Source organism: Falco naumanni, chromosome 4, assembly GCF_017639655.2.
Source record: "Falco naumanni isolate bFalNau1 chromosome 4, bFalNau1.pat, whole genome shotgun sequence".
Lineage (NCBI taxonomy): Eukaryota > Metazoa > Chordata > Aves > Falconiformes > Falconidae > Falco > Falco naumanni.
Genome location: NC_054057.1, coordinates 97,996,353 through 98,023,974, shown reverse-complemented (window position 1 = coordinate 98,023,974; position 27,622 = coordinate 97,996,353). Strand labels below are relative to the sequence as shown.

Sequence of the window (27,622 nt, the reverse complement as noted above, 5' to 3'; positions counted from 1 at the left end):
CTAACTAGAAAAACATATTTATATTCCATACTTTACAGAATATAGCTGTTCTGTGTATTAAGTTTGAGCTGTTGAAGGTTTTTTTTCGAGTAGGCATTCTCTACATATCCAAGTGTCCAAACATATTCTACGTACATACCATATTAAAAATGACACCAGCTTCTAGTTTGCAGGAGGACAAGAAGGCTTTTATAATTCTAAAGGCCTCTCAAGGAAATGAAACAAAGCAGGTGTCCCGGTTTATATGTTTTGCTACTGTTGTTCCAGTATCTCGTTTCAATAGTTCTATTCCAGAATAAGAATCCACATGGAGGTAACAGCATTCCTAGTAGTTGCTCCAGGAGCTGTTGCAACAGAAGTGAATGTGGTGCAGCTTCCTGGGAAGATGCTGACCTTTCAGTCTGGTACAGGGTAGCCTTTCTGCCTAGTTTTCCTCCGTGTGAAGTCTTGTAGGAATGGGATCTACACCATGACTTACAGGAGAGTGCTGCCTATTTTCTATAACTTCAACATGAACATGGCTGAAAGCTGCCCAGATAGAGTCTCTAACTTTGTTTTTATTAATGAAAATAATTTTCCCTATGATGTTGCCAAACTATGTTGAAAAGTTGTTTCACATTTACTCAGGCACTGCTGTGCCAGCAGATGTCCAGTTTCTGCCTCTAACTACCTTTTAAACTCTTCCCCAATAACTAACTCACATCTTGTTAAATATTCCAGGAAACTTGAAGCTTCATGTTGTTTTTACCTCACAAGTTAGGACTCAAACCTGGCCAAGGAATGGAAAATTAGATATAGATCTGGGAAAAGGCTAATAGCGGGGATCTCTGTGCTCCTTCTGAAAGTGCGTTCAGTTTCTTTGTGTGAGCTGAAAGAGGAGACTGGAAATGAGGCAGAATTAAGTTGAGATTGAGGAGCAGTGGAAGGAGTGTCAGGGAGACTGGGAGGGAGGGCAGCAGGGTGGTAGGTACAGTATGGGGGACTCAGCACAGGAGGCGTTAGTCCTGTGGCTGAGCCTGGCTGACTTCCGAATTAGCAGCAGTCTCATGGCGACAGAAGACTTGGGCATTAAAGGTGAGCAGCTCCCTGCAACATGGTGGTGAATGGTTGATGGCAATTATTGATTCAGGTCTCAGAAACTGGCATAAATATTGGATTTCAAAAGTCATGTGTTGGGCTATTGGAGAGGAGCAGACATTTCTGGCTTTCCCCCTGACAACTGAATTCAGTCATAAGACCAGTAATTGCAAGGCATTAAGCTTGAATGGATCTAACTGCCTGGGGCAATTAGGGTGGTGCTCTTCTGGAGGGTCTGGTTAAAAAAGCAAAACAAGACAGAACTTAAAACCATTCAAGTCTTTATCCTTTGCCAAAGGCACTGCTGAAAAGTGCAGTAAAGGAAGATGAGGGAATGTCATATATATATAGGTATGTCTATATAAAAATGTATACATCTGTTTATGTGGGGGTTGGCAGAGGGGAATTTGAAAAGGTTGCTACTCTTGGAAGCTAGAAACAGATCCCATGGCTTGGATAGGTAAACTGATATAAAGTGGGCTCCCAGCATATCACCGAAGACTTTTTCAGGAACATGTTCTGTCAACCTTCTCTTGTACTGAAGTGTAAGATACATCAGATGCTGCATATCCATCTTAATCTTTTTTCTTCTTAGTTAAACAGAAGTGCTCCAAGAGTGCTTTTATTCTGTCTGACCTTGGGCTCGGGTTCCCAAAAGATCTGTGCAGCTAGTGAAAGCCATATTGGACCTACAAGGTGGTGAGTGGCTGATACTGTATCAAGGTGGTATACTTTGAACATGTTCTGAAAATGAGTTACAGTTAACCTGGAACTTTGCAAGCAGGTACCAGGACAGCAGTGTTGCCCCTGGCTGTAATATATCAGTGGCCTCAGGAACTCAAGATTTAGTTAATGAAAAACTCTGATGCTTTGATGTCACCCTCCTCTGTTTCCTCGATTGGCATTGAATGGGAAATCCTCCAAGATCTTTGAAAAGAAGACTGCAAAGTTTGGGAGATGCAGAGGCAGAGGGACCAGAGGTATGAAAGCCACCCCCGGCTGCACTTTCATCTATGACATTTTACATAAAAAGAACGCACAGCAGTGAAATACCATTCAACTGTCATGAGATAAACTTTAACTGAGGTATGACAATGGTTTGGGGACTTCTACTCTTATAGGTGTAAATCTGTAGATTCACTGGGTTTATTCTGATTCAAAATTGTGCAGTTCAGGAAAAGCAATGGTCCTCTATTTCTTTAGAGCTCTGCTTATCAGAGCACTTAGGATGAAATCACATCCTTGTTGAAGTCAATGGCAAAGCTTCCACTTATTTTGATGGTGTCAGATTTCATCCATTGCAAATTGCTGAACATTATAGAATTCAGTCACATGTAATCAAAATATAAATGCAAATTGGTATCATCTCATAATGTAGCAAATACAGGGGGAGTATCTTGCTAGTGGTGGTATGAAAGACACATCTGTGCGTATTTTTAATGCACCTATGCTGTGATGAACAGATTGAGATTCTATGTCATTATGATCACAGGGGAGATAGATTTGCACTGTCATCGACTGATTGCTTCTGCTTATTCCTTGTTATTTCACAGTAAGAAATCTAGGAATTATGATGGACAAGGCAGAAAAATAATCTAGCTGTTTGTGCTGTGGTTTTTGATGCTGGTGACCTTCTTTTCACCACTTGGATGTCAGATGCACTACTGAATGCTGAGAGGCAGTGGAGTTTCATTCTTTGAGAAACTGTGGAAGGGGAGAAAAAGTACCTATCCATTATTAGGAAGTTACTGTAATGGTGAAATTAGTAAGTGCTGATTAAGTATTGGCTGCTTCAGAGCCTTGTGTAGACCTTCTTAAATTGGTGTTGTATTGGATAGTGTTTTGACATGATTGCTTTAGTTATAGGAAATACTTCCCAGAAGCTTTTGATTTTCACAATGCTTTCCAGAGAAAAACTTCTCAGGACAGTGAGAGTGCCAGAGATGGGGTTTAGGTTATTTACTTGGTACAATCAGTCAATTCCCTGATTAAACTGTTCTTGAACCTATAAGATAATCATAAGTTTAAAAAAACCAGAACTGCTATTTTAAAACTCAGCCTTTAAAAACATTGAGGGGGAAGACTTACCTCTTCCAAGTTGTCTGAGTCAGGGTGGGAATCTTTGTTACCCAACATGATTAATTTTAGGGAATGAAGCTTGTGAATCAGAATGGGGCTAGGCTGCTGAAGAAGGGGAAAAGTATCCTGTTTTCCAAGCAACAATTTTAACCTGAAAGCTAGTTCTTTCCTCTTATTCCCTGCTAATATAATGGGACCTAGCAGTGGATGAAAAGTATAAGCTAGCTGGCAGAGTTGTAGACAAGTTGGACAGTGATGAGATAGCTTTGGAAATGATTGTGTGGAGTTGCATAACTGTCAAGTATTGCAAAGAAAATGGGGTCAGCATGTTTCCTCACTAGCAACCTGTAGGCCTGTATCTGTTACAAGGAGGAGTACAGGTGGGGTTTGCAGGCAGTTTTGGATAAAATGAGCTATATATTTGTGGTCTGTTGTTTAGGAAGCTTTGATTAACAGCTCTCCGTGAGGTTTCAGAGTCTGTTCAGCATTTCTGTCACCAAATATTTTGGGAATGAGGAGAGTGTTCCCACTGTTAAGGCAGTCACAAAAGAATATGTGAAGTATTTCTGGTAGCATGGTGAGTCTCCTCACCTAGGGTTTTGAATTAAAATTTCTCCATGAATGTGTACTGTGGTCAAAGGAGAAAAGGCTGTAAGACTTTCTTCAGAAAGAGCTAATATATCATTCTGATGCCTGTTACAGTGTGACATGAGATTCCTTTTATGCTGTATCACCATGACTAGAGATGTTCCCTTCCTTTGTAGTGGTGGTTGGAAGCTACCCAGGAGACGCGAGCTTATGTCTCATTTCTGTAATATAAATCCTAAGTGCTACTGTGGAGCTTTTAATAGTTAACTGCTTCGATGTCAACATATTAAGCTGCAGGGTGTCCCCTAGATATTGTAAATTCATAGGAGTGTACCTACACCAAGGGGATGGAGGGTGGGGAGGAGGAGGATAAGGCAGGCAGTGGGTTTTTGCCTGGGCTTCTAATAAAATTTGTGTAATTGAATATGTACTAAATGAGAGCAGCCTCTAATAAGAGTAGATGAGCAGAATGACAATTAGGGCTGTGCACTTCAAGCTTGAAACCAGGAAACGAGGGCAGTAAACATACCTGGTATTAGGTAGCCAGATAACAGAAAGTTTAAGACTTAATAAAAATGAGCAATGTTCTTTCTTCAGCAACACAAAAAAGAGCAGTCTTGATTCCTGTAGCATTGTATCATGTCCTTTCTTTGTCCTTAATCAGCTGCAGCAGAGGCTTGGAGTTCAATACATATTGACTTAGAGCATATGCTGAAGTCTGAACTACTTGGGTTTCAAAACTTCAGTTGTCAGGAGCAGCATACAGATCTGGGTTAAGCTATCTGTCCCTTTAAAGTTACTTCTGCAGTGTAGTCGCACGTATAATTCTAACATATTAAACTTCGAGGTGTTTAAAAATCCATGCATCCTTACCACTGAGCAGCTTGTTGGAAGAGCATCTGTATAACTTATTACAGAACTCTGATTGCCTTTAGGATGGCATTGCCTATGTCCATTAATCTCAGTAACATTATATACACATAATATATTGATAAAATGCTAATGACCTAAGTTAATGCCAATAAAAGCAGGAAATGAGGGTGTAGGAGTTCAAAGTGTAGCACTTCTTAGCCTTCAGTCTTTCTGGTTGGTTTATTTGTTTGCTTACTGATTATTTTCAAATCATATGACTACCACCCCACCTCCCACCACCCCCTGCATTGCACCAGACTGTATGCAAAAGCACGCATTGTGCCCAGATTCTGAACTAGCTATTCACACATCAGGGGATGAGAAATGTCCTCGGACTAGCCAGTGCACAAATGTTTTGATGTTCTGATCTCCTTTGCCAATTTGTGCTGTTCTTTGGGCACCTTCTGCACACATTGTTTGTTGCACCACTGCTACAGCCAACAGTCAGAGCCTGCCGTGCTCCTGTTGGCAATCAGTTATTGAGTTGTCTCATAGCATGCCAGTCACTTATTCTTTTATTTAAAAGGCAGCTGGTCGCTTAAAAAATTTTCCACTTGGAGTAAGAGCACATTGAATGGTCTTGGTTGGAGCCTCTCAGAATATCTATCCTTATGATCAGTAAAACCAGCAGCAAATTACTGCAGAGCCAAACTTTGCTGCTGCTGGTACCTACACAGCACTGTGAAACCAGGTGGATTTCTGTAGCTGGAACTCAGAGGAGAATGCAGCCTGGAAAGGTATTAAGGCTTCCAAGTATTTAAATTAAAACTTAAATCTGAACTCTGTAACACATCAAATGGACAGAGGAGAAAGAGCAACAAAAATCAATATAAAAAATAGTTAATGCTAATGACATTTAACAGTGCTGCCCTGCGGAGTGTTCTCATTCAGGGAGGAGGCAAGTGTATTGGTTATTGAAATCTTACAGAAAGTGTGAAATGAAGAATGTATGCTGGAGGGCATCAATATAAATCTCATAATATATTTTAAATTTTCCCCCTCCTAATTAAACCAAACGAAGCTTATGGTGATCCTCATGGGATTTTTCTTGAGAAGACGGAAAAATGAACTGAATCTAGATTCTGTATGTTGAAGGTTAATTCTAATAAATCAGAAAGCAAAGATCTTGTAATGGGAAAGTATTTTCTGCAGTCACCCAATTAAATGTTAGAAGCTGGATAATGGAATAATTGTAGTTAGTCAATTGCTACAAAGTCATAATAGCTTGAGTACAGCTAAGACTCCAAGGCAGTAAAATGCCGGTGGTAAAATAATAAACCCATTATTTCAATAATAATCTCAAGTTAATTAGAATAAGGCAGTGCAGCGTATTTTTAATACTAGACAAAAACAATTAGCATAGTACTTAGTAACAACAATATCCTTATTATCTGAAAGACAAAATAGGATTAATACAGCCGTAAAGCATTGAAGCCATATGTCAACAAAAGAACACAGAGCAAAAATAACTTTGTCAATAGCCCAAGCCCCAGCACAAGGGATGGAAACTTCCACCTCCAAGCAAAGGAAAGCTTGCTTGTAGCAGATGTATGGTGGAGTTTCTTCATATGAATGTGGTCTTTTCCCTGTGCCAAATGTTTATTTGTCTGGATTCATTCTTCATGAAATGTCTTGAGTCAGTTCTGATTATTCCTTCTGCTTTTTTTTTCTTGGCAAGATTAAGACATGATATATCTCCACGTGCCCGCCTGTGTACAAAATAACTTAAAGTTAAGGCTGGAGGGATTATTTAAATTATGGTCTGACCTCCTGCAAAGCACAGGCCAGAGAATTCTGCTCCGTTATTCCTGTATTATCAGGCTGACATTTGAAGCAGATACGTGTTGTAGATGCCTCAGGTTTCAGGACTGTTTTACAGCATGCAGCAGTCAGTATTCTGACCCCATTGCTTCTTTAATGATAGGGCGAAAAACTGCAGTATGTTTTGTTGCAGTTGCCCTGATAGGGATCTGGAAGGCTGAGAAAACATTCGGCATTTGAACCAAGCCTCGTCCTAGAGCTACAGAAAGCTTTCCATGGGGACGTGTGAACACTGCCTTTTAACTTGCAGAGAACAGTCAAGAACAAAATGCTGATTTTTGTTCTAAAAAATCTTTATTGTTGCTTTCAAGCTGATCCACTGATGTTACAGCATTTTGACTTTGGTGCTTTTGTCCCCCGGAGGCTCTTGGGTATTTGCTGTGTTTTGCAGGTTTGAGGTGGAATGAACAGTCTCCTTGCTCGCCCTTACCTGCATTGTTACTCACAAGGAAAATGAGGTACTCTTCCTCTATGAGGGAAAACAGTGACTAACAGTAGGTTTTGCATTCGAACCATAGAATCATTGAGGTTGGAAAAGACCTTTGAGATCATCAAGTCCAACCGTTAACCCAGGTGATTAGCTCAAGTCCTCTAAGCTTCACTGTCTCACTGCCTTGGCTTGCATTTATTTGCAGCCTAATCTCAGATCAAGAGGCTGGTCAACCTGTCTTCTCACCCTCCTTTTGAAATTTTAGGAAGGATCTGAAGTGTATCCTTGCAGGATAGGGTAGTTTGCAATGCACTTACTTTGCTTTTCTGCTGAAATACGTTACTTGGTTGTTCAGGAATAGCACACAGGAGAGGCTTTCTGCTTGTGCTGCCTGACCCTGTGCTCAGCAAAGGCAATGCTGAAGGTCCTGTTGCCACAAAGGGCTGGAAGCTGTGCTTGGTTTCCCTGCTGAGACACCCAACAAATGCTAATCAACACTGTTCATTATCATATGTTGTAATGCAGCCATCTCATGGTAAGGGCTGTCAGCTGGGTGGGCCTGGGCTGAGTTGGAAATGGTTGCTGAAATGGGAAAAGCATTGGAGAGTTGTGGTATAGAGAAGAGATGGGGAAAGGGCACATGGAAACTGAGAGCATGGAGATATTGTAATTTGCAAGCTGCTACTCATCGTGGTATATAAATCAGGAGTATTGGAGGTCTTTGAGCTCGCTACAGTTCTTTTGAAAATTAGTTCTTTCTTGGAAGTCATGGTTGTCTTGCTTTCTGTATGTGTTTTACAGATGAATACACATGTGTGCATTCTGGCAGATTTGCTCATTAATGTTGGTATAAGGAAGGCAGTGGTTTTGAGAAATTCGGCTGTACCAGAGAAATACCAAACATTCCTGCATAGCTACCGATATCTGGATTATAGTATCTGCCACGTTGCAATAATATTTTGCAATTTAAGCCCCAAGACATAAATCCAGGAACTGCAGCATAGTCGATAAACTAAAAAATTGCTTGGTGTGGATAATTATGGCAGTGATCTTACATTACATTTTAACCTACATGAGACCCTGCTGACTTGACAGTGTTAGTTAGTTCCTTTTCTTGTAATGCATGTTGCACTGCTTTGGTCTAGTATTCTGGCCAGAAAAAAGGGCCATGGCTCTGCTCTGCTACGTCTACTCCTATTTTACACTACAGCTATTTGATAATCACTAACTAGTTTGTATCCTGAAAAGTCTAGGAGATGCACTGTAGGAAGAAATGCTCTAAAAGCATAACTTCAGTTTATTAGAATGGGATCTTAGCATTTTATTACTTTTTATTATCATTTATGATTTTGCTGAGAGTTGTGCATTCCTCTTGGGCTCTATCACTGGGAATAATGGCTGACATTTGGTTGGGGAGCGTGGGGTGGTGAAGGTTAGGGAACTTCCCCATTCACTGTCATGACAGTTTCCTATTTAATCTAGATAAAACAAGAATCCCAATGAAATATGGCCTATGATTAATTTATCTCATTTTGCCTTCTGTTAATTATAACCTGCTGTCTGGGGAATTGGTAAGAGAGGGCAAAGTCTCGCATACAATCAAGCGTTTGAAGAATCTAAAGATATAAGCTAATTCCCACAAACCTATCTCGGAAAGAGAGGCATCTCCCAAAGGCCCTTTACACGGTGGGAAGGCTCTTATTTTCAGCAACATCCTAATGTCTGTGTGTTGCTTGAGATTTTCATGATGCTGTCAGCTGCTGCAGACATATGGCTCCAATTGATTTGTCCTGACAATAACAGTTACCAGCACTCATTTCTCCACACTCAGAATGAGGCACATCTGTTATAAATTTGTTGACTGTCAAGGACCAGTAAAGACCTATCTGAAAAACATCCTTTTTTGTTCTGTACTTCCCCCACCCTCCCAGCCCCCTCTTAAGTGTGGTTGTGGCCTGCTGTCCAAGACTGTGGCTATTTAAAGGTCATTTCCATGGTATGATGTGTATCATGGGCATTGATTTTTATCCAGAATATATTGCTGTGACTAAATAATTCCCAGCTACACTTGCTCATTTTATTCTGGGAGTTCTTAGTTGTTTGGAAGGGTTTTGGGGGGCTGGCTTGGTTTCTCCTCCGAAAGTAATTCTGCCCCTTAGTCCCATTTTAGGCTACTGATGATTATTTTAGTGTGTACTTTTCCCTTTGAATGAGTAACAGCACTTTATCTTGAGTCTCAGCTAGAGAATTCCTGCAAATTATAGGGGGACCTTACAGAAGAAAAAAAAAGGCATCATTTTTTACAATATGGCAAATATACATAGAAATGCTTCTCTTGCTTGTGGGCAAGTGTCACACAAGCACATGCAGCATAAGGATATTCCTCTGCCACCCAAACTCCCTTTGTTTCATGTACATCTGCCAGTTTCTTCTGTGGTTTAATTCCTGGATGTACTTTCTGAACTAGTGCAGTGTTTGAATTTCTGTCATCACCCTGTGTTTAACTTCTGAAGGACAAATCAGTTCAACTGCCTGGATGGAATATTCCACTGGTGTTCAGGTCTGATTCTGCATTTTAACCCTGATTTGGCTGATAGCCATCAGATGATACTGAGTAATGATTTATCTTCTCTGCACCTCAGTTCTTCTGTTACTGACCACCTTTGCAAAATACTATGCTATCTAACATTCTACAGGACTATATTTTTATCTAGCTGTAAGCTCCAATGTGTTCCCATTGCTTTCATCCACCAGAGTTGGAAAATGTAAATATCTAACACATATAGGAGGTTTATCTCTGTTGGCACTGCAGGGAGGACATGCCTGCCTTACAGGTAGAAGTAGGATGCACAGGCACTGCAGGTATTGTGCTTCTCCTTGACTGGCTTGACTCATTTGAGGATGAGTTCTGTTCCTTTGCTCTGCACTTCACCTGGCATAAGGATGGCTGTAATAATACAGAGCAACAGGCTGTAACTGTTATCCTCTACTTCAGCAGGAGGAACGTGCATCTTGACTTAAGACCTTTGCCCTGAGACCATGCAAAGATGGAAGTTTTAGCTTTCTGGTATCCCTGAGACTTAATGAAGTTTAGTTTTGCATTTTTTTTAAGTTTGCATAAAAATGGAAAAGTTGCTTTTCCTGCTTCTCATTTAATAGCTGAAGCTGGGATTCATAACACTGCAAGGGAAATATTAATTTAAAAGAAAAATCCTTTTCTTCCACTTTAAATTAAATCTAAAATGAAGGGAGACATTTCTATTCCTCCTGCAGTAATCTTTCTTTTGTTTTTAATACAATGTATTATAACATCATAAATAGAAATGTAATCTTACTAAAAGACATGCAGCAAGTACTTTATTAGAAACTTTTTAAAAAGAATAATTTACCAAGGTGAAATATTAACGCAGCTGGCTGGAAATTGCAGATTTTTACTAGGGCATAGTCATTTTTTTAAAAAGCAAATTAAAGTAGATATATTTTAAAGAAGTCAAATTCCAATTGTGCCAAGCTTTTACTATAATATTTTGGCACCGCTGTGTATTTCTAAATTTTTTTTAAAAAAAAACCTCTTTAATTTAAAATTTATCCAAACATAAATTAAAAAATTCTGCCCTGTTTTTCCTTCTTTTTGTAATTGTAACCTTTAAGTGTGGAATAGGAACAGTAATGTTAGAAAGTCTCAATTTGACTGTTTGACTTTTATATAGTACAAATGAAGTTACACCAACAGAAGGCCCTTACCTTTGAATGGCACAGTGTATATGTAACACCTTCCCACGTATCTAATTCTAAGGGGCATGAATGCGGCATGTGCTGCATCTCTCAGCTGTGTTAGACCTCAGTGGCAATTAAGAACTTGCAGCTCTTTCAATGATCCTTTCCTCCTGACTTGACATATTCCTTACTGTGACCTGAGAAGCACCTTTTTTCCTTTCCTTACCCATACAGAAAATAAAGAATAGTTATCGATTACATGTTGCTTAATGGGTTCTAATAAATTTACACTTACAATTAAATTTTTAAATAAAGCATTTTCAGATTAATTAGGGCTTGGTTCATTTGCAGTTAATGCTGCTCTGCTGCAGTGGAATAGCTAAAAATTGCAAAAGCAGTCTCCTGCTGTGTCTTTTGTTTGTTTGTTATTATAGTATTAGGCTTACATGACTGGTTTACCAATAAGAAAGTAATCGGTGCCATCATAAATTCATGAAGGGTACTCAGCAATAACTTTGGCAGTTCCTGGCCCCAAGTAGAATGCCAGTCTGTGATGTTTCTGTTACTATTTGATCTGTCTTGCAGTTGGATTCTTGCTTCTTTGCCCTGCCTCCAGCCTGCTGTGGCAGTTTTGGCTTCATGTTGCCCACCCTTCTGCTCCGGCTGCTTAGGGCCAGAAGATGCTTTTGTGTTCTTGTCCCAAAAAATTTTCTTTTTTTGACTGCTGTGAGCGGTTCCGTTCTGCTCACCCACTGGACCTGCCACCTGAATGTGTTCTTCAAGCCAGACCTTTCTCAGCATAGCCTTGCTGTGTCTGAGCGTTTTGGGTTCTTTCTGCATAGCATCTCTTAAGAAATAGTCCTCCTTCTGCATACACCCAGCTCCGTTTTCCCTGCAGGATTTTGTCCCTGAGCGGTTTGAATGATCTTCACTGCTCTTGTGTCTATTTAGAAAGCTGTTAGGAAGACTGGTTTTCAAGCCTGTCTCTTACGGTCTGGAACCTTTTTCTCTTATTGCACCAACTTCCACATTCCCTGTGGCTCAGTCTTGTTCCACACATCCTGACTCCAGCTGAGGCTGATTGGCCCATTGCTGCTGCTCAGTTTTGAAGCCTCAGCACCCCTTCTCTGTGCTTTTTGTGGGTTTTGTGGGTGAAAAGGAGGATTGTTTGCTGGAATTTTTGTGGGTGTTGGGTGGTTGTGTTTTGGACTTCCAAAATCCTGGCAAGTCCTAGTATCCATCTTAATAGGATAATAGCCAAGAGCCAGCTCTGCTGGAAGCTAAGCTTCTTGCAGTTTCTTGCTATTTCAGCAGATCTCCTTAAACTAACTTCTTATCTCATGTTTGTATCTTGTAGTTCCTTGCAAAGCAGTGCAGTAGAGATATGAATATACTCCATGTGAGCAAAGACGGTCTCTGTGTACGCCGTGTTAAGATGGATAATATCAGTTGCCAAATACGCTTTGCATCAGTCTTTATTTTCCTGCAGCCTTAAATCTAATCACATACAGTAGATGTTTTACAAATCATGGTTAACATTTTTTATAGCTTTTTAAAATCCTGTGTTCAAAACTGATTTGGTTGTCAGTTGGCAAGTAGCTTGAGTATATAGATGCCTCCTTGTAATACATCACTTTGTTCATCAAAGAAAATTGCAATGTCAAGAGTCCTCCTCCCCCCATCCCTGAAATTTTGATGCATGTTTTTTGAAGAAGTCATGAAAGGATTTAAATCCAAAGCTGAAAAGCCTGACTGGAACTGATTGCTTTGAGCTTCTTGTTTACAATATATGGATTGGGGGTTAAAAAACACAGACAACAACATGGGGGTTCCTTACGGATAGTCTTACTTTTGATTTCTATAGTAAAGACTGTGGTGTGGTGTATATGGAGAACATAAAAAAGAATAACAATAAAAGCATATTTAATAATGAACAACTTGTTTGAGGAAAACTAATTTTTGATAGTTGGTGAGTATTGACAGAAGGTTTTATAGTTGTAAGATGCAGATGTGCAGATCCCTGTCATGGATAGGATAAATTCTGTCACAGAACAAGCACTGATATGCTGTCAATGTTTAATGCATTTGTTGTTTAAAAAGTAGTTTCCTTAATGTAACGTATTTTTAGATTGTTTAGAGTGAGAGAGAATATCTGTTGTGATGGCAATATCTCTTTTTTGTGGATGAATTAGAATATAGGATATTTCCATGAAGAAATCTTTTAAGCATTACATGAAAGGATAAATCTGTTGTGTTTTTTTTTTTTTTAACACTGATGCCAGCTATATGGGAGATGGAATATTGTTGCGGTTCACGGTGAAAGCATAAAAGAAGCATAAAATATGGAAATAGCAACTGTGGTACACATGCACACAATTTGGAATTAATTTGCCTGGGGGGAGTTATTTTCTTGAGTAATTAAACTTTCTGTGGGTATTGAGGACCATTCTGGGGCTTTCTGAGTCAAGTGGGGGCTAAGTACAAAGCTGTATTGTAATTAAATAGCCAAGCTGATCTGCTTGGAAAGTGAGAAACCTGCAGCAGTCAACAATCTGGCTTTCTGCAGGTGGGCTGAAGTCTTTATGAGGGTTCTTACAATCCTTAAGAAAACAATTACATTTGTCAGGCTGCAGGCTGTACACTAGATCAGTCTTCCGTGGCACAGTGCTTTTGTTGTGTTTTTTAGCAATTTAAGTGCTTGTAATAACTGTAGGCTTAGTAACACTGGAAACTGGGGAGAGTTGCAGGGTGGTTGAGACTGGAATAGGGAGGGAGTGAGCTCCTTTGCCTGAGCCTTCCCAAGAAGAGTTTCTCTGGGGGACGTGAAAGCTTGAGCACTGAGTGTGCAGCTTTCCAGCTTTCTCCTACCCCTGCCAAGAGTTGACTTCTCTTTTGTTGGCCTGGCAATGTGGACCCATTCAAAGTGGTTGGGAAGGCTGTATGCTTCTCATGCTATGGTCTCTGTTCTCAGCCAGAGCTGATCTGTAGTGGCACTCAAGCAAAGTATGTGTTGTTCCCACTACTTGTGTGCACAGAGCATCTTCTCTCAGACCTGCCCCCTGCTTAATAGATGGTGTGCATTTGAGCTCCCACTGTGCCCACCACAAGGTGAAAGCATCCCTTTGTTTCTTACCGAGCTCTTCATCTCCGTGTCTACTCTTGTGCTGTGAGAGCACTTCTTGCCTGAAGATCAACACTTCTGAGTGCTCTAAAATCTAACTCTTTATGAGGCTTGTTATGAAAATTGATGTATGAAACAAGGAGGTAGAGTGTGGAGTAGGACAGTTGAGAGGATATGAGCATGAGCACACCAAGGCAATGCCAGGCAGGGCTGAGCAGCCTGTGGCTGGGCTGGCTGGGCCAGCACAGAGTGGGGCACAAGGCTGGTGTTAAAGATGCTTTGATACACTCTGTGTATCGTGTGTCATACCTCGTTGTCCCTCCCTCCCCGGCCCAGGTCTTACATTTTTGGTTAAAAATGATATTTTTTCTTTTTTTTTTGAGTAATGGGTCTCAAACAGCATGTGGCACTACAGTGACGGTCTTGCCAAAGACTTTCTAAAACTGAGTTATTGCTTCCAGTATCTCTGTGCATGTGCCCCAGGATAGCAATTGGCTTTTTCTGCAGTGGTATTGCAGCATGAACTTTAATCTAATTCATTATCCACCCTAATGCTCAAGTCTTTCTGCATTACTGCTTTCTAAACAGCAGTCTCTCACTTCATTCCTGCACTGATTATTATTTCTCCCTAACTGCATAGCCTTACATCTATCTTCAGTGGGATGTCTCACTTATATCAGCCCATTTCAGTGAGTTTGCCAGACAGCTGAATATTTTTGAGTCATTCTTGCTTGGTTCTCCTCCTCTTGCTTTAGCATCATTTACATTTACTGAGAGTGGCATTAGCTTTGTTATCCAGATGGTTAAATTGGTTATATAGGAAAGAACAGTGACCCTGTGCCTTTTCAGACCGTGCTGCATACCATCACTGTATGATTACAGTGTGCGCCATTGCTGGCAATTTTTATCTATTTATTTCATCTGAGCTCAACTACTGCTTTTTTGCTCTTGCTGCCAAAGGCCTTTGTGCTCTTGCTCTCAGTAGTATGAGGTTTTGTGTAGAGATCGTTATTGCATTCTCCAGAGACAAATGACCCAAGAACCAAGTATTATTTTTGGACCCTCAACACCACCAGACCCACCTGCTGGGAAACTTCAAGAAAAAAATTTTGCCTGGGTGAAAACCTAATTGTGAACTGCAAAGCAAAGATGGAAGTTTGATTCATTTAACAGATTAGCTCTGTAGTATTTATAGTGTCTCTTCGCTTTGAACAATACAACCTATTTGGAAGGAAAGGAGAGAGTTCTCAAAATGGTAGGTCATGTTTTGGGGGCGTATCTCCCTGACGAACAACTTGTTCAGTCAGCACAAAAAATTTCTATCTCAGTTTCCACTTTAGATTTTATATTTTGGGAAATAAATGTGGATGAAACCCTTTGCTACAAAATCTGTATGTAATACAAGCTGTCAGCATAAAAAAAGAAGAAAAAACATGTTTTGTAGATCATAAGCCAAACTAAATACATTTTTACACAAATAAAAATTAATGCTTATTTGCTTGGTTCTACTCAGCTTTTAAGTTTGATCCTAAAATAATTTTTGTGGATCTGGCTGGAATTACTGTCACATGCTGGAGGCACTAAATCTGGCTACCTGAGTGCTACTGATCTGTTTCAGTGCAGAGTGATACAAATCTCATGTTATTTCTGCTCAGTCTGGGGGAGCGTGCTGGTTTATGCCTTTCCATCTTTTCTCCAGGAGATTGTGTAGCTATAGATGGTGAGACCTGATGGCAAACTGAGAGGAAGATATCTCACAGTGGGACCAGAGCATTTCTCCTTTCTTTTCTTAAATAGTTCTTTATTGAGCTTTCCACCTTCTGCATTAATTTGAGAGCCTGAACCAAATAACCAGGAAGAGATTGATGTGGCCTCACTTTATTTCCCACAGTCAATAAATTGTTAAATGGGCCAAAGGACATGGGTTAAAAAAATCATTTTGTATAAAGAATGAGGGATTTTTATTAGCTGACAGAGCCCCTGTCTCTAAAGACTTTATAATGGTGCAAGTTTGATCTCATGCCATGCAGTGGGAACAGCTCTGTTGGCTTCATAAAGTGCCTCGCTATTCTCCATGTGAATGAAATTAGCACTGTGCCCTGCATTTTCTGCTGAATGAATGCTGGGTTTGCTGCTCCTTCAGTGTTAGAGGCAGGTGAGTTTGAAGGGATGCCCTGGAGTGAGGACTCTGTGCGGTGTCAGTGCGGACCTCTCCTTCCCCAGGAGAGATCTGTCATGTACACAAGAACAGAGTCTCTGGGGTCGCTGCATAAGTTTAGCAGAGAAGCCTCGGGTTGAAGGTACGTGCATGCTTTTTTTGATATAAGGCAGAGGTGGCTTTAATGGGATAATGACATGAGTAAATGAAACTGTAGGCTACCTACAGGGAAGCAAGATGGCAGCTTGGGTGGACGGAAGTCATGGAGAGAGCAGGTCTGCATCACAAGGTCCTTGCCATGGTTATTTGGATGCCTCTAGTACACTTTTTATTTTTTTATCTTTTACCAAGATACTTCTTATGTGACTTAGGGGAATCTGTTCTAAAAAATAAGGCTGTACTATGACAAATACCATCAGTGGATACAAGCAAATTATTTCCAGAGGAGAGAGGTGAAACTGGTGATTTTGTGTGAGTTAGTGTGGTTTTGTGAGTATTACTGGATTTAGTGAAATGAAAATGGTATGATTCTATATTAAACAAGGAAGTGAAGGTGCAAAATACTCCATAAATGTCACATTTATCTGCTCTTCAGAGGCTGCTCTTCTAACACTGTGTATGCAGCACCTCTTCTGTGAGAGTGAGAGTAAGACAGGTGGATCCAGCCACAGTGTTTTCTGTTGTAAAACCCTTAAGGTTTAGGTACTTGCAATAAGGCATGAAGTGAAATAAAGCCCTTTTGCTATTGTTAATTCATCATACAAACAAGTCACTCGTATACATGTGTGGCTTATACATTTCCTGGATAAACCATGCCATGAATGACGAGACCAATCCGGCCCCTTCTGGGTGTGCCAGTGCTGATGGATTCAGGTCTCTTCCACACAAATACGCTGTGCTGCCTCTGCATTCCAGCTTGTTCCAAGCTTGACTTCAGGATTGCTCTTGGGGAAATGGTGCAAAGGCATTAGAGCTGGCTGTGTAAGCAGTGAAACCTTGGTTTCGTTGCCTTGGTTCAGTCTGGCAAGGTTACTCTAGATATCAGAGAACTTACTTTATCTGTTTTCTCCCTAATATCTGCTGTGATTCAGTCAGCATTGGCTGAGAGACCATCAGCTTTCTTGTGGAGGTCAGCCTTGCGTATGAACCTCTGCTATGAAGTTTTATTTCTGCTTTTGCATCGTGCATTGTTATGAATAAAATTCAGAGGTGACATGACCCTTCTGAAATACAGCATGGAGAGACGATGAACAAGGATGAGGATTCCTCCTTTTAAGAAATGCAGATAATGATGGTTAACAGAGGTCTGAGGGACTGTGAAGGATGTACAGACTAAGAGTTTTCAAGGTTACAGAGTTTTCAGATGCTCCCAATTATTTTTCTGTCTTGCTACCCAAATCAGAAGTGCTTAAAAGGAGTCCATTTTTTAAGATGTTATGTGCATTAGTCTTCTCTAAGGTATTTCGACTTAGATGACCAGAATACCATTCTGGTACAAAGAAAACTTTGTCTTAAAGTTAAATGGAGTTTATTTCTGCATGCAGGGAGGTGTCAGGGAACAGTTTGGTGGGATGAAGGATTTTCTCTGGGTTTGGATCACACACAGCTGGTTTTGATGCATTTGCAGTTCTCAGTGATGGGGGATGGATGTTTCTGAAGCGGGGGTCCTCAAGCATCGTTTCCGCGCCTATCGCCATTGCATACTGTTTGCACTGTGACACAAACAGCAGACCTTCCGTCCTGGAGGAGTGCAGTTGTCTGAGCTATTTTTTTCTGCTAAGCATTTCTGCATTTTCTCAGGGAAAAGATTACAGACTGGGGTTTTTGTTCATGACTTGTTGCTCACATATGGGTAGATTTGAGCTCACGTAGTGCAGTCTGAGAACCCTTATTCTAAGGGTATTCCCTAAGCTCTCTGGCAGAAAATTTGCTGCAGGGCACCACCCTCCTGGAAGGCGTGGGAAGGGGTGATGTTGCATTTGGTTTAATTTGTGTGGGTTTATATTGAGATGGAAATTGTTGGCATTGTTGGTTATCTGGCTGACTTTGCTTATTCCTAGCAGAAGTGCTGCAGGTGATGCCAGTTGACATCAGTGGTCCAAATTTACCAGCTATATCATATCTTGCACAGCTGATGCCAGCAGACTGTAAGCCATGAAAATGCAAAATCAAGCCTTTTCTAATCATCCAGCAGCATCTGTCTTTTCCTGGCCTCCCAAGCTTCTTTTTCTGGGTCCCCTTAATGGGGCATCATTAATGCAACTTGAAGTTGCATTACTGTCTTGCTAATGAGCTTTTGCTCATCTTGCTTATAAAGCCAGGCAGCCTGAGAGAAGGATCTGTGGGAACTCATGACTGAGGAGACTGGTTTGCTTTTCCTTGGGTGGGCATCTGCTCTGCTAGAGAGTGGCTGATAGCACCGGGCATTGCGGTACACTTTGGTGTCCTTGTTCTGATGTGCCATAAGGCTTGCTCTGCAGCAGGCGATTTCCCTGTCACGCTTAAGCTCCGTCCCTTGTAATGCAAGGAAAAGACTGCACTGCAAATCTGTTTTCTGTTGCTTGTTGACATCAGCTGTAATGCCTTGGGACTGGCATTGATACATTGGAGTAATATAAAATTGCATTACACTTTACTTGCTGGCTTTGAACTCAACAGGTTACCAAGGGTTAATGCACCTAGTGACTGGTGTATTCATGTTTGGGATAAGGGCTTTTAATTCTGCTAGTTAATTTAATCCCCACAGTTTGACAGCGTGTTCCCTGGACTATTTTTCATCTTCAAATTGCAGTCTGCTGGTTAGTTCCTGTAAAGGCCTGCTGTGCTCTGCATTTATATTCTTCTTCTTGGGATTTGCGCTGTTACGACGTCATCTATCAGACACGTGAAAAACGGAGAATGAATGGTGTGAAAATTCCTCATGTCATTTTTAGAGATAGACCTGTGGATTGTGCTCACGCAGGAATTAAGGGGTTGCCTGAGTGACTGTCATCTGGGAAAGGGATATACATGTCCTGGCAGATGTAGCATCTCTGTGTCTGTTATTTCACTTAGTTGCAAGAAACTTTTGATTTGTAACTCTCGTATTTCATTAATGGAAAGCTGCGAAAATTGCATGTGCATTCATAAGAGAATAGATTTTTTCTTTTATCTGGTAATCAGAAGAAATCTCTGCAGTATAATCAAAGGAAGAAGTCTCAATCAGAATATAATTTGTTGATACTGTCTGACCACCATATGTTGTTCTAACTTTCATCCTTCTTTGGCAAGATATAAAATACTCTGCAAAATATAGTTGAAGAGTCTGTTTAAAGTAATGCACTATCAAAATGGATTAGCTGTGCCTGAAATATTTCTAGATTTATTTGTTGTCAGAAGGTGGTAAAATATTTAAGGCAAATAGCCTAGTTTTGTTTAGGAAGTTGCCTGTGAAAGAGCATAGAGAAATGAATTTAACCATTATTTATTTTAATTGTACAAAGCTATTTCAATTGTTTAATTGTATACATTTATTTCCTATCAGTCCCATGTCCTGTCCATTCCTGTCTCACCTTCCCTCCCCTCCCCCCCCCCCCCCCCCCCCCCCCTTTAGCTCCTTTGACATTTATTCTAAGAAATTGCCCAGAGGACTGAACTCTTTTCAGCAGAGTGTGTGTTACAGTGTATAGCATTGTGGTGTCTTCAGCTTATCTGCTTCTCTTTAGCACACTTTGATTAAAAATACAGTAAGTGCACCTAGATAAAGATGCTGCTTTTCTTCAGCTAGGCTTGCTTGAAGCTTTAGGCTTGCAGATGGCTCAGTGTCTTGGCTCAATGATCTCTTAAACTTCATTTAAGAGATGATACAAAAGTTCTTCAGGTAATGTTTCTGTGCCCCCTCCACCTTGTAAAATGCAGTGTTGGTTGTGCAGCCTTCAAGGAAATTACAGGCATTGATTTGGTACAGAACTAATTGCTAGCATTCCTTCTGATTTGGTGTGGTTTTGCTACACACTAACAAGAATTTATTTTTAACTTCTGTGCCTTAAGTGTTTTCATAGTGTGACACTGCTCTAGGTTCCAATAGCCATGTCTCTTGGCTCCACTTGCTTTCCAGTGGTAGCAGCAAGTTGGACTACATCAGTTAAAAAGCATGGCCATGTTAGGGAGTAGGAGTAAAACTGATTCAGCTGCTAGTGTAATCCACAGTGGCAAGTCATGGAATGATTATGAGCTGGGCAATCTGTTTACCTTTGACTTTGTACCATTTTAATCGGAACAGCTGAAAACAGATTTGAGTGCAATCCTTGTCTTCAAAGAAGGCTTAGAAGAATCCATGTTTGGCACGCAATCTAGTTAATCTACCATCATAACTAATGATTTCACCATTCAGACATAAAGTATCGACCTTAAAGGATTTTCCTTACATAGCTGATGGCTTGATACCTTTTAAACACTAATGCCAAGGGTATAATCTCTCTGAATAGTATAATAGCTTTATATTTAAGGTAGATTGGGGATAAAATTTTGTGTTTTCATGTGAACTATGAATACCAGTAAGGTATTCAGGCAGGAATTACGTTATCGTACCTCTGAGGGCACTTATCAAATAATTTTTATTGGAAAGTTAATACATTGAGACAGAGCGAATGGAGAGCTGATCAGAATGCTAAGGCATGTTCCAGCATTGCATTGCTTTTGCTGTCTGCAGATATGCAGCATGGGTTGATTCATTTAGCACATCATCTAAAATCATGTAGCGTTCAGTACCGATTAGAATTATATGAAATTGTGTGTAAGAGATTTCTCCATGTTAGCTTTGAAGGATCCTCTATTCCTTGCAGAAGTAGTTCTGATAGGCACAGCACAACTCCACTGACTGCAGGTGTTACGCTTCATAGGCGCCAATACTGCACCAGCAGCCAGAGGAGTTGCTCAGGATTTAATTTCACGCTTGTGTATCTGAGTGTAAGATTGGTCCCCTTCTCTTTTAATCGTGTATCTGCAAGTCTCAGACCATATATTATAGTATTCATTACTCCTCTTCCATCAGCACTGGCATGATATATCAAATGAAACCTCACAGGGCAAGGGCTTCTGCTGTCCCTTTTCTTTCCCTCTGCCTCCTGATGCATGTATGTGCCCATATTCCACCCCTCTATGTTGGCTGCTGCATTTTGAGCCTTGTTTCTGCCCCTCCTATTGGCCTGATTTCTACTTCCTCAGCTTTTCAAGGGTTCCCAGAAGAGTGGAGCTTCCCTGTGTCTCCTCTGTGCTGGGCCAGCACATCTAATTGCTGGCTCTTCACCAGCATCCAGTTTTGCAGGAGTGGAGCAGGAAACCACTTGGCTGCTCCCAGTTCTTGAGCTGTTAACTGTGTCCCAGCTGAAAAAGGCTTGTGGAAACCTGTAGCAATTGGTGCTAATGTAACTTAATGTTCTTAAATATTTTCCTCTAAACTTGTTTGGAAGTTAGAAACACCGGAAGATATCAATTGAGTTAGTCTTTTATTTGCATGTGTAGCTTTTGAAACTGTGGAACTGGAGCATTTCACAAAATAGAATAAATGTACTCTAATGGCTGGAGCTGAACAAAGTATTTCAGCTGTATTTATTTTCAGTGAAAAAAGTAGGTTCAGGAGCACTGAGATGGCTGTTAAATTTTTATTGGTAGTGTCAAGTTGTTTTGGTTGGAAGGTGCACCTCCACCCCCACCCTCAAAATCTGGAAAAAGTAACAATTCTGCCTGAAATACAAGATGGTTTTGATTTATGAAGCAGTTTCTTTTTTAAAATAACTTGTCTTGAATGCTTTGGCTCTTCCGAACTTCTATCTGAAAAGCCACTGTTCTGTACTTTGTACTTCTTCAGTGTGAGAAAGTCCAGTGACCCCAGTTGATATAACGGAACAAAAGCACCATGAGATTGAGTCTGTGGTTTCCTGATGACCTTACCAGTATAAGATATATTGCCAAAAACAGCTATTTGTTCCCACAGTGTGTTTTTGGAGTGTTTGTGTGGCCCCATCCAGACATGCGTGGTCATACAGTGAACAGATGAGGCAATGGACCTGGCTTAGGGAAGAAGGTGGTGTCCTGATTTTTGATAAGAAACACATCATTACCTTTCTAGTTCACAGGCTTGCTGGAGATCTTGACCTGTCATCCTCTTCCCAGAGTTTTTGCAGCTATCCAGTTAACATATATCTTCTCTACATTGCTAATGACTACTGAATTATTGCACGTTTGTAAAGGGATGATTGACATTAATGCTGGGCTGCCTAAAAATGATGCAGGATTTTACTTAGAACAGGCTGTTCCAATTTGTTTCTTTTTCAGTCCTACAGAAGATGTTTGGTGGTGTAACCAGCAAGCTCCTTCCCACAGTTCTATTGACACATACTTCAGCTGCCCTCTTGGTTTGTAACATCCTTTTTTGGTGGGAATAAATTTGTGTACAGAATGGCTCTTCACCATTTATAAGTATAGATAAATGTACAGATCTATTAAGTTTCTATGCAGAAAACTAAACCTGCATATTTTTACAAGAATGTCAGGGTTTTAATTGCATAAATAAGATGCTGACTGAAGCAAATGTTCTATTTTATATTAAGGTTAGGCATGAAGGCTTGGATTTGCATAATTTAATTTTCTGCACAGAGGATACTGAAAATCAATGGTATGATTCATAGCCACATCGTGGTTGCCATGTGGCTTTTTGATGGTTCAAGCTACGGGAGTACAAAGAGGTTTAGAACTTCAGATGGTTTGCATTGACTCAGAGCCTTTTTACTTTGAACAAATATAGATTATTTAGATGTAGTTTCTTTCGTCTGATGGTGAGTAAGCCAGAGAAGGGCTCACTGGGCAGGTACCTGCAGGAGTACCTTATTCCTTGTAGGGGGCAGGGTGAAATCTTTCATCTCCCTGCAGGAATCAATTTTTCTGGGTGACAGAAGCTTCACATCTATTTGCCTCCTCTATGTAAAGGATGCTTGGAAGAAAGCTGCTGTTGTCTTTTATTTTGTAATAAGGAGAGTCTGTAGGTGTATTTCTCAGCACATGTGATATGAAAATGAATAATTGGACCTTTTTTACTGATAGCATTTACAGTCATCCACTTAGTTTATTCCGATGTTCTCTTCCTTGGGACTTTCATGGTCTCTGATCTTTGCTCAGGTTTTTGGATTTTTGTTTTGCTTCCCCTGGCTCCCTGAGAGGGTGTGGGTCTCCACATCCCTTACCTGTTCGTTCCTGTTGAAATGAGTGTCTGTTGCCCCCCAGCCAGATAGACATGTTAAGGTAAACCAGAAGAGGAATGTGATATTGTGTTGCCTACAAATCCTGGTAGCATGACATGTTCCAGTGTTTCTAGTTTGCAGCCTGAACTGAATTAGCATTTAGGAAGTTGCCAGGAAATCTGGAAAACTCATTCAAATCAGAGGCTCACAATAAATTGCACAATTAGTACCTTTGCTTGCACAAGAGAAAATTTGGCAGGAGCAAACCTGTAATAGCTTTCCTGAGACTGAATGACTTTCTACCACTTCAGGATTCCAGAATCTGCAGAAATCCATGATCCATGTTGTGGAGTGAAGGTTATCTATAGAGCCGTATAGCGTATGTGGATAGTCCTCAGACACAGCATGCTCTTTGCTACTCTGATACCGAAGAGGTGTCACCCAGAAGCTTTTCTAAAGGGAAAGAAAGCCAAATGCTGACTTACTGGTGCTTGATGTTCAGTAAAGTCCTGTTACAAGCTTAGCTTCAGCCCAGATGTGGTTGACCTGGAAACAGAAAGGAAAATGGTGCTTGGTGACTGCATACGGGTAGCAATACTTTACATTGCTTTCTGAAGTTTTAATTTGAATTATTCAGCTTGTTTATTACTAATCAAACAAGTGGTTTGGGATCAGTTGGACTTAAATTGCCATAAAGCCAGTGGTTGTGTATTTGTTCTTCTTTGTTTGTGCATGTAAGGTGGGGTTTTTTTTGGTTTGTTTGTGCGTGTTTACTATAGCAGAAAAGTTTTTGGTTGAGGTGCTCTGAGAAAAAATAATTGGATCTATCATAGACTTTCTCTTGACATTTGTGAATTTACATACGTCGTTTGGTTCAGTCAGATGCATAGAAACAATAAGAAAATTTTGTATGTAAAAAACTGAAATGACCTTATGGAAGTTAAGCAATCCTTTACAAGAGAAAATAATATATGGTTTGATGTATAAAAGAAAATCCTGGGATGCAATGTAGGATGTGTTCTTATCTGTTTTGGTTGATGAATTTAATTTGTTCTAGCTTGTGAAGTCTTACAAAGATTTTTTTCATTACTGGCTTCTCGGTTTCATGTTGCAAGGCATTGGTATTGCAGCTGCTATTTTGTCTGACATATGCAACCTTCCTCGGGCTAGAAGGCAGTGCTACATGTCTGTCTTGCTTCAGTGAGTTGCATGAAGTGACGTTACTCAAGCCTTGCTTCTATTGGGACTGCTACCCAGTGTGCTGTGGACTCAGGTCCGGGGGCTCTGCATGGAGGAGGTTAATTCAGTCCTGAGTGAATCAGTTCTACATGGGATTTTCAGATGAGTTTTAAAACAGGTACAGTTATGATAACCAGGGTAACACTGTACTGGCATATTACACACACTTGCATCTGTATTCTTCTAAGGATCTTGATAATTTTGGTGTTGAATTACAATTAGCAGCTTGGTAACCACTAGCAAAGGAAGCTGTCTTTTGGGTCTGGACAGAGGAAGCTTGGTCATATGACTTGGTTCATACTTGCGTATATTGGAATTTCTTTATGGAAGTTACTGGAGTTATGCAGGCATGTGCCAGATCAGAATAACAACATCAGTGAGTCCTGGCTTCTGTGAATCATCTTGGGATGGTGGGTTTTCACGGGTGAGGAACGTGCCTGTTAAATGTTTTCTAAGCAATGCCAACTTTGTAGTCTCTTTTGCAAAGATTTAATCTCAGCAGTGTAATCTCTAGGGAGTAAATAGCACTTTCTTTAATGATTTATGCTTTTTCTCTTTCCAGCTCTGACTGAAGGTTACGTTGGTGCTCTGCATGAAAACAGACATGGTAGTTCTGTGCAGATACGGAGGAGAAAGGCTTCGGGGGATCCTTACTGGGCATACTCGGGTGAGTTGACTTCTTCAGAGGACTGAAACGTAAAATATCTCCAAAATCAAATTGTTTACTTGCTTTTTGCTACTACTATGCTCAGAAATAGTTTAGATTAGATTTACAGTGAATTTTCTTCTGCTGACTTCCTTGCAAAACTGCCTCTACAGGCATCCTCTTCTTTCTTGCATTTATGCCATTTACCTGCAAGATTTGCCTTGTTATTCTGTTCCTTCTCTGCCTTCTTTTAGTTTAACGCACCCTTAAAAAGGCATAGTCTCACAAATTTTTCTTTACTTATCCTGTCCAATCAGTACATTCCCAAGCTCATAATTTGCTTACCCTGTCAAGCCATCTAGGAAGACTGAAGGCATCCATATATATATCCAGATAAAAAAAACCCAAAAACAAGCAAACAAAAAAACCCTAAATATTTTACAATTATTTGCTTGTATGCATATATTTTTGCAGTAGCATATAATAACGACGATGAGACCTGTCAGTGCAGCATCACACCAGGATGCATGATGCTGAGAAGGCAGGACATTGGGAGGGTATTTGATTGTTTGTCCCACTGCTCTTACAACTCTTATGGAAAACCTGATGTGTCTGCACAATTTTGAAGTGCCACTAATCAAAATATACTTCAGAGTGATGTCTTTGATGTATGGTTTGATGGATGGTTCAGGTCTAGAAAATTCCAAGCCTGTATTTGAAGTTGTTAAAAAAACCAAGAACTTGAAATCTTATTAATAGTGATGTTGATTCTGGGGGAAAATGTCTAATATCTAGGAAGTTTTTAGTTCAAGATTTCAAACATCGTAATGAACTTGTGCTTGCTTTTTTGGAAGACCTGAGATGCATTTCAAACATTTGGTGCTTATCAGAGAGGAGTGTTGTGCGGGCCTGCTTTTAGCAGAAGGAAAAATACTATTTTCTAGGAAGATTGAATACTGATACCAGATAAACAGACAAATGTTGATTTTTAACTGCCAACTCCTTTCTTTTATACAGACCATAAATTTCAGTGGAAATGAAATTTTATGGGTACACTTAGAGGTTGTTTTCCATTGATGTACAAAATACCAGAAGTCACAAGATTTCTCTATTAGATCTCTAAATACAAGGTATCTCAATGTAGTCAGGCAAGAAAAATTAAATATTACAGTAATGTAGGACAAATGGGCACTTTTGTTAAAGTTTGAGATTATCAGATGGACAAATTGTTGCCACAAGATATTATTTCCATATTGCAGCTTAAAATAACTTCAGATTTTTAAGCTCCCAAACTCATTAAGAGCAGAAATAAGAAAATAGGGGAAAATTTGTATGTTGGAATGAATGGCCGGTTCCTATCTGCTGTCTTGTGTAAAATATTACAAGTTCCACTTGGCAGGGTTTTTTTTGTCTCTGTCACCAAAAAATGTACAGAAAGATGCCCTTCAACCAACCAACCACACCAAAAAAAAGCCCCAAAACCCCCAAAGCAAGCAAACAAAGCATAACCCCCCCACAAATCTATCTAACACCAGTTTATGCATAGACAGTTTTCCTAATTCTATTTTTGTGATGGTGGTGTTTTTCCATTGAGTAGTATCGCTTGTTCACCCCTCTAAAAAAGCTTTTACCACCCACAAATCCTTTTTAGATTTATGTCAAAATAAAATGTATAGTCCTGATGTGTAATTACACCTTACCTTTTGGGGTTTTTCATAGTTTTGTCTATTGATAAATCTCCCGCTTCTATGAGGAAAATAGTCAATCTGTTTTTCAGAGAACAGATAGTGACTTCTCAGCTGTCAATCACATGCCATTCTACCTGATTAGCGCTATCTAATTAGAACCTTTTAGTCGCTATTTCTGATAAAAGGAGTAAATTAGGAGATGGAAAAGGTGGGAATGATATATTTACCAGCACTTGTCAAGAAACCAGAAGAGGGTGTAATATCATTTCTTAGGATGCTTTGTCAGGCTACTGTTTGAACAGGGTGATTTGAAGGGGCATTCCAGGCAAACGTGGTTTGGGACAAAGTATTCCAGCTGCAGAACCTGGGTCTTCATCCATGCTTTTGTGACTTGAGGTACACGTGTGAGCAAACAGCCTACGTACTGTATGCCCTGGCTATGTGGGTCATGTGTGTACTGCATCTGAGCAAGAGCATCTTGGAGGTAGATGAAGATCTGGTGTCCTGAGCTGTGTTGTTGTTTCTGCCTGCAAGGAGGAGCAGCTTTGCCCTGCTGAGCCCCATGTGTGCCTGGGAGCAGGAAGGACAGGGCCATGTGCTAAGTGTGAATGCAGGCAATGATTTGGGTTGTGTCTGAGAGGGAAAAGACAAGTAGAGATTCTAAAGGTATTTTCCAGGGTTGATGCTGTGTCCTACAGAAGTCTCAGTACTTCCAGCATCTTCCTGAGAAAGGGACGAAATCAAGATGGCAATCAGATGGCGGAAAGGAGCCTAGCCTGTGCTCCGTTAGAAACGGGATGTTTCTATAGGCTGCTGCTTCGTCCTGGCTTTTAATATGTAGGAGTCTCTCCCTCTCTCTTCCCCTCACTTGGTTCCTTCCAGCTCTATGTGGGATGTTCAGCGTCCCTTATCTGATGTTTTTTGTCCAG

The 27,622-nt window shown here is 40.3% G+C and overlaps 1 protein-coding gene across 1 annotated transcript in view; it reads left to right on the top strand.

The window, feature by feature from the left end:
- PTPRG (protein tyrosine phosphatase receptor type G) overlaps window positions 1-27,622 on the top strand; it is a 412,309-nt gene that overhangs the window by 65,233 nt on the left and 319,454 nt on the right. The window contains exon 2 of the mRNA XM_040589702.1: window positions 24,922-25,026. Within this exon, the coding sequence (XP_040445636.1) occupies window positions 24,922-25,026 (105 nt within the window). The remainder of the gene's footprint in view (window positions 1-24,921; window positions 25,027-27,622) is intronic.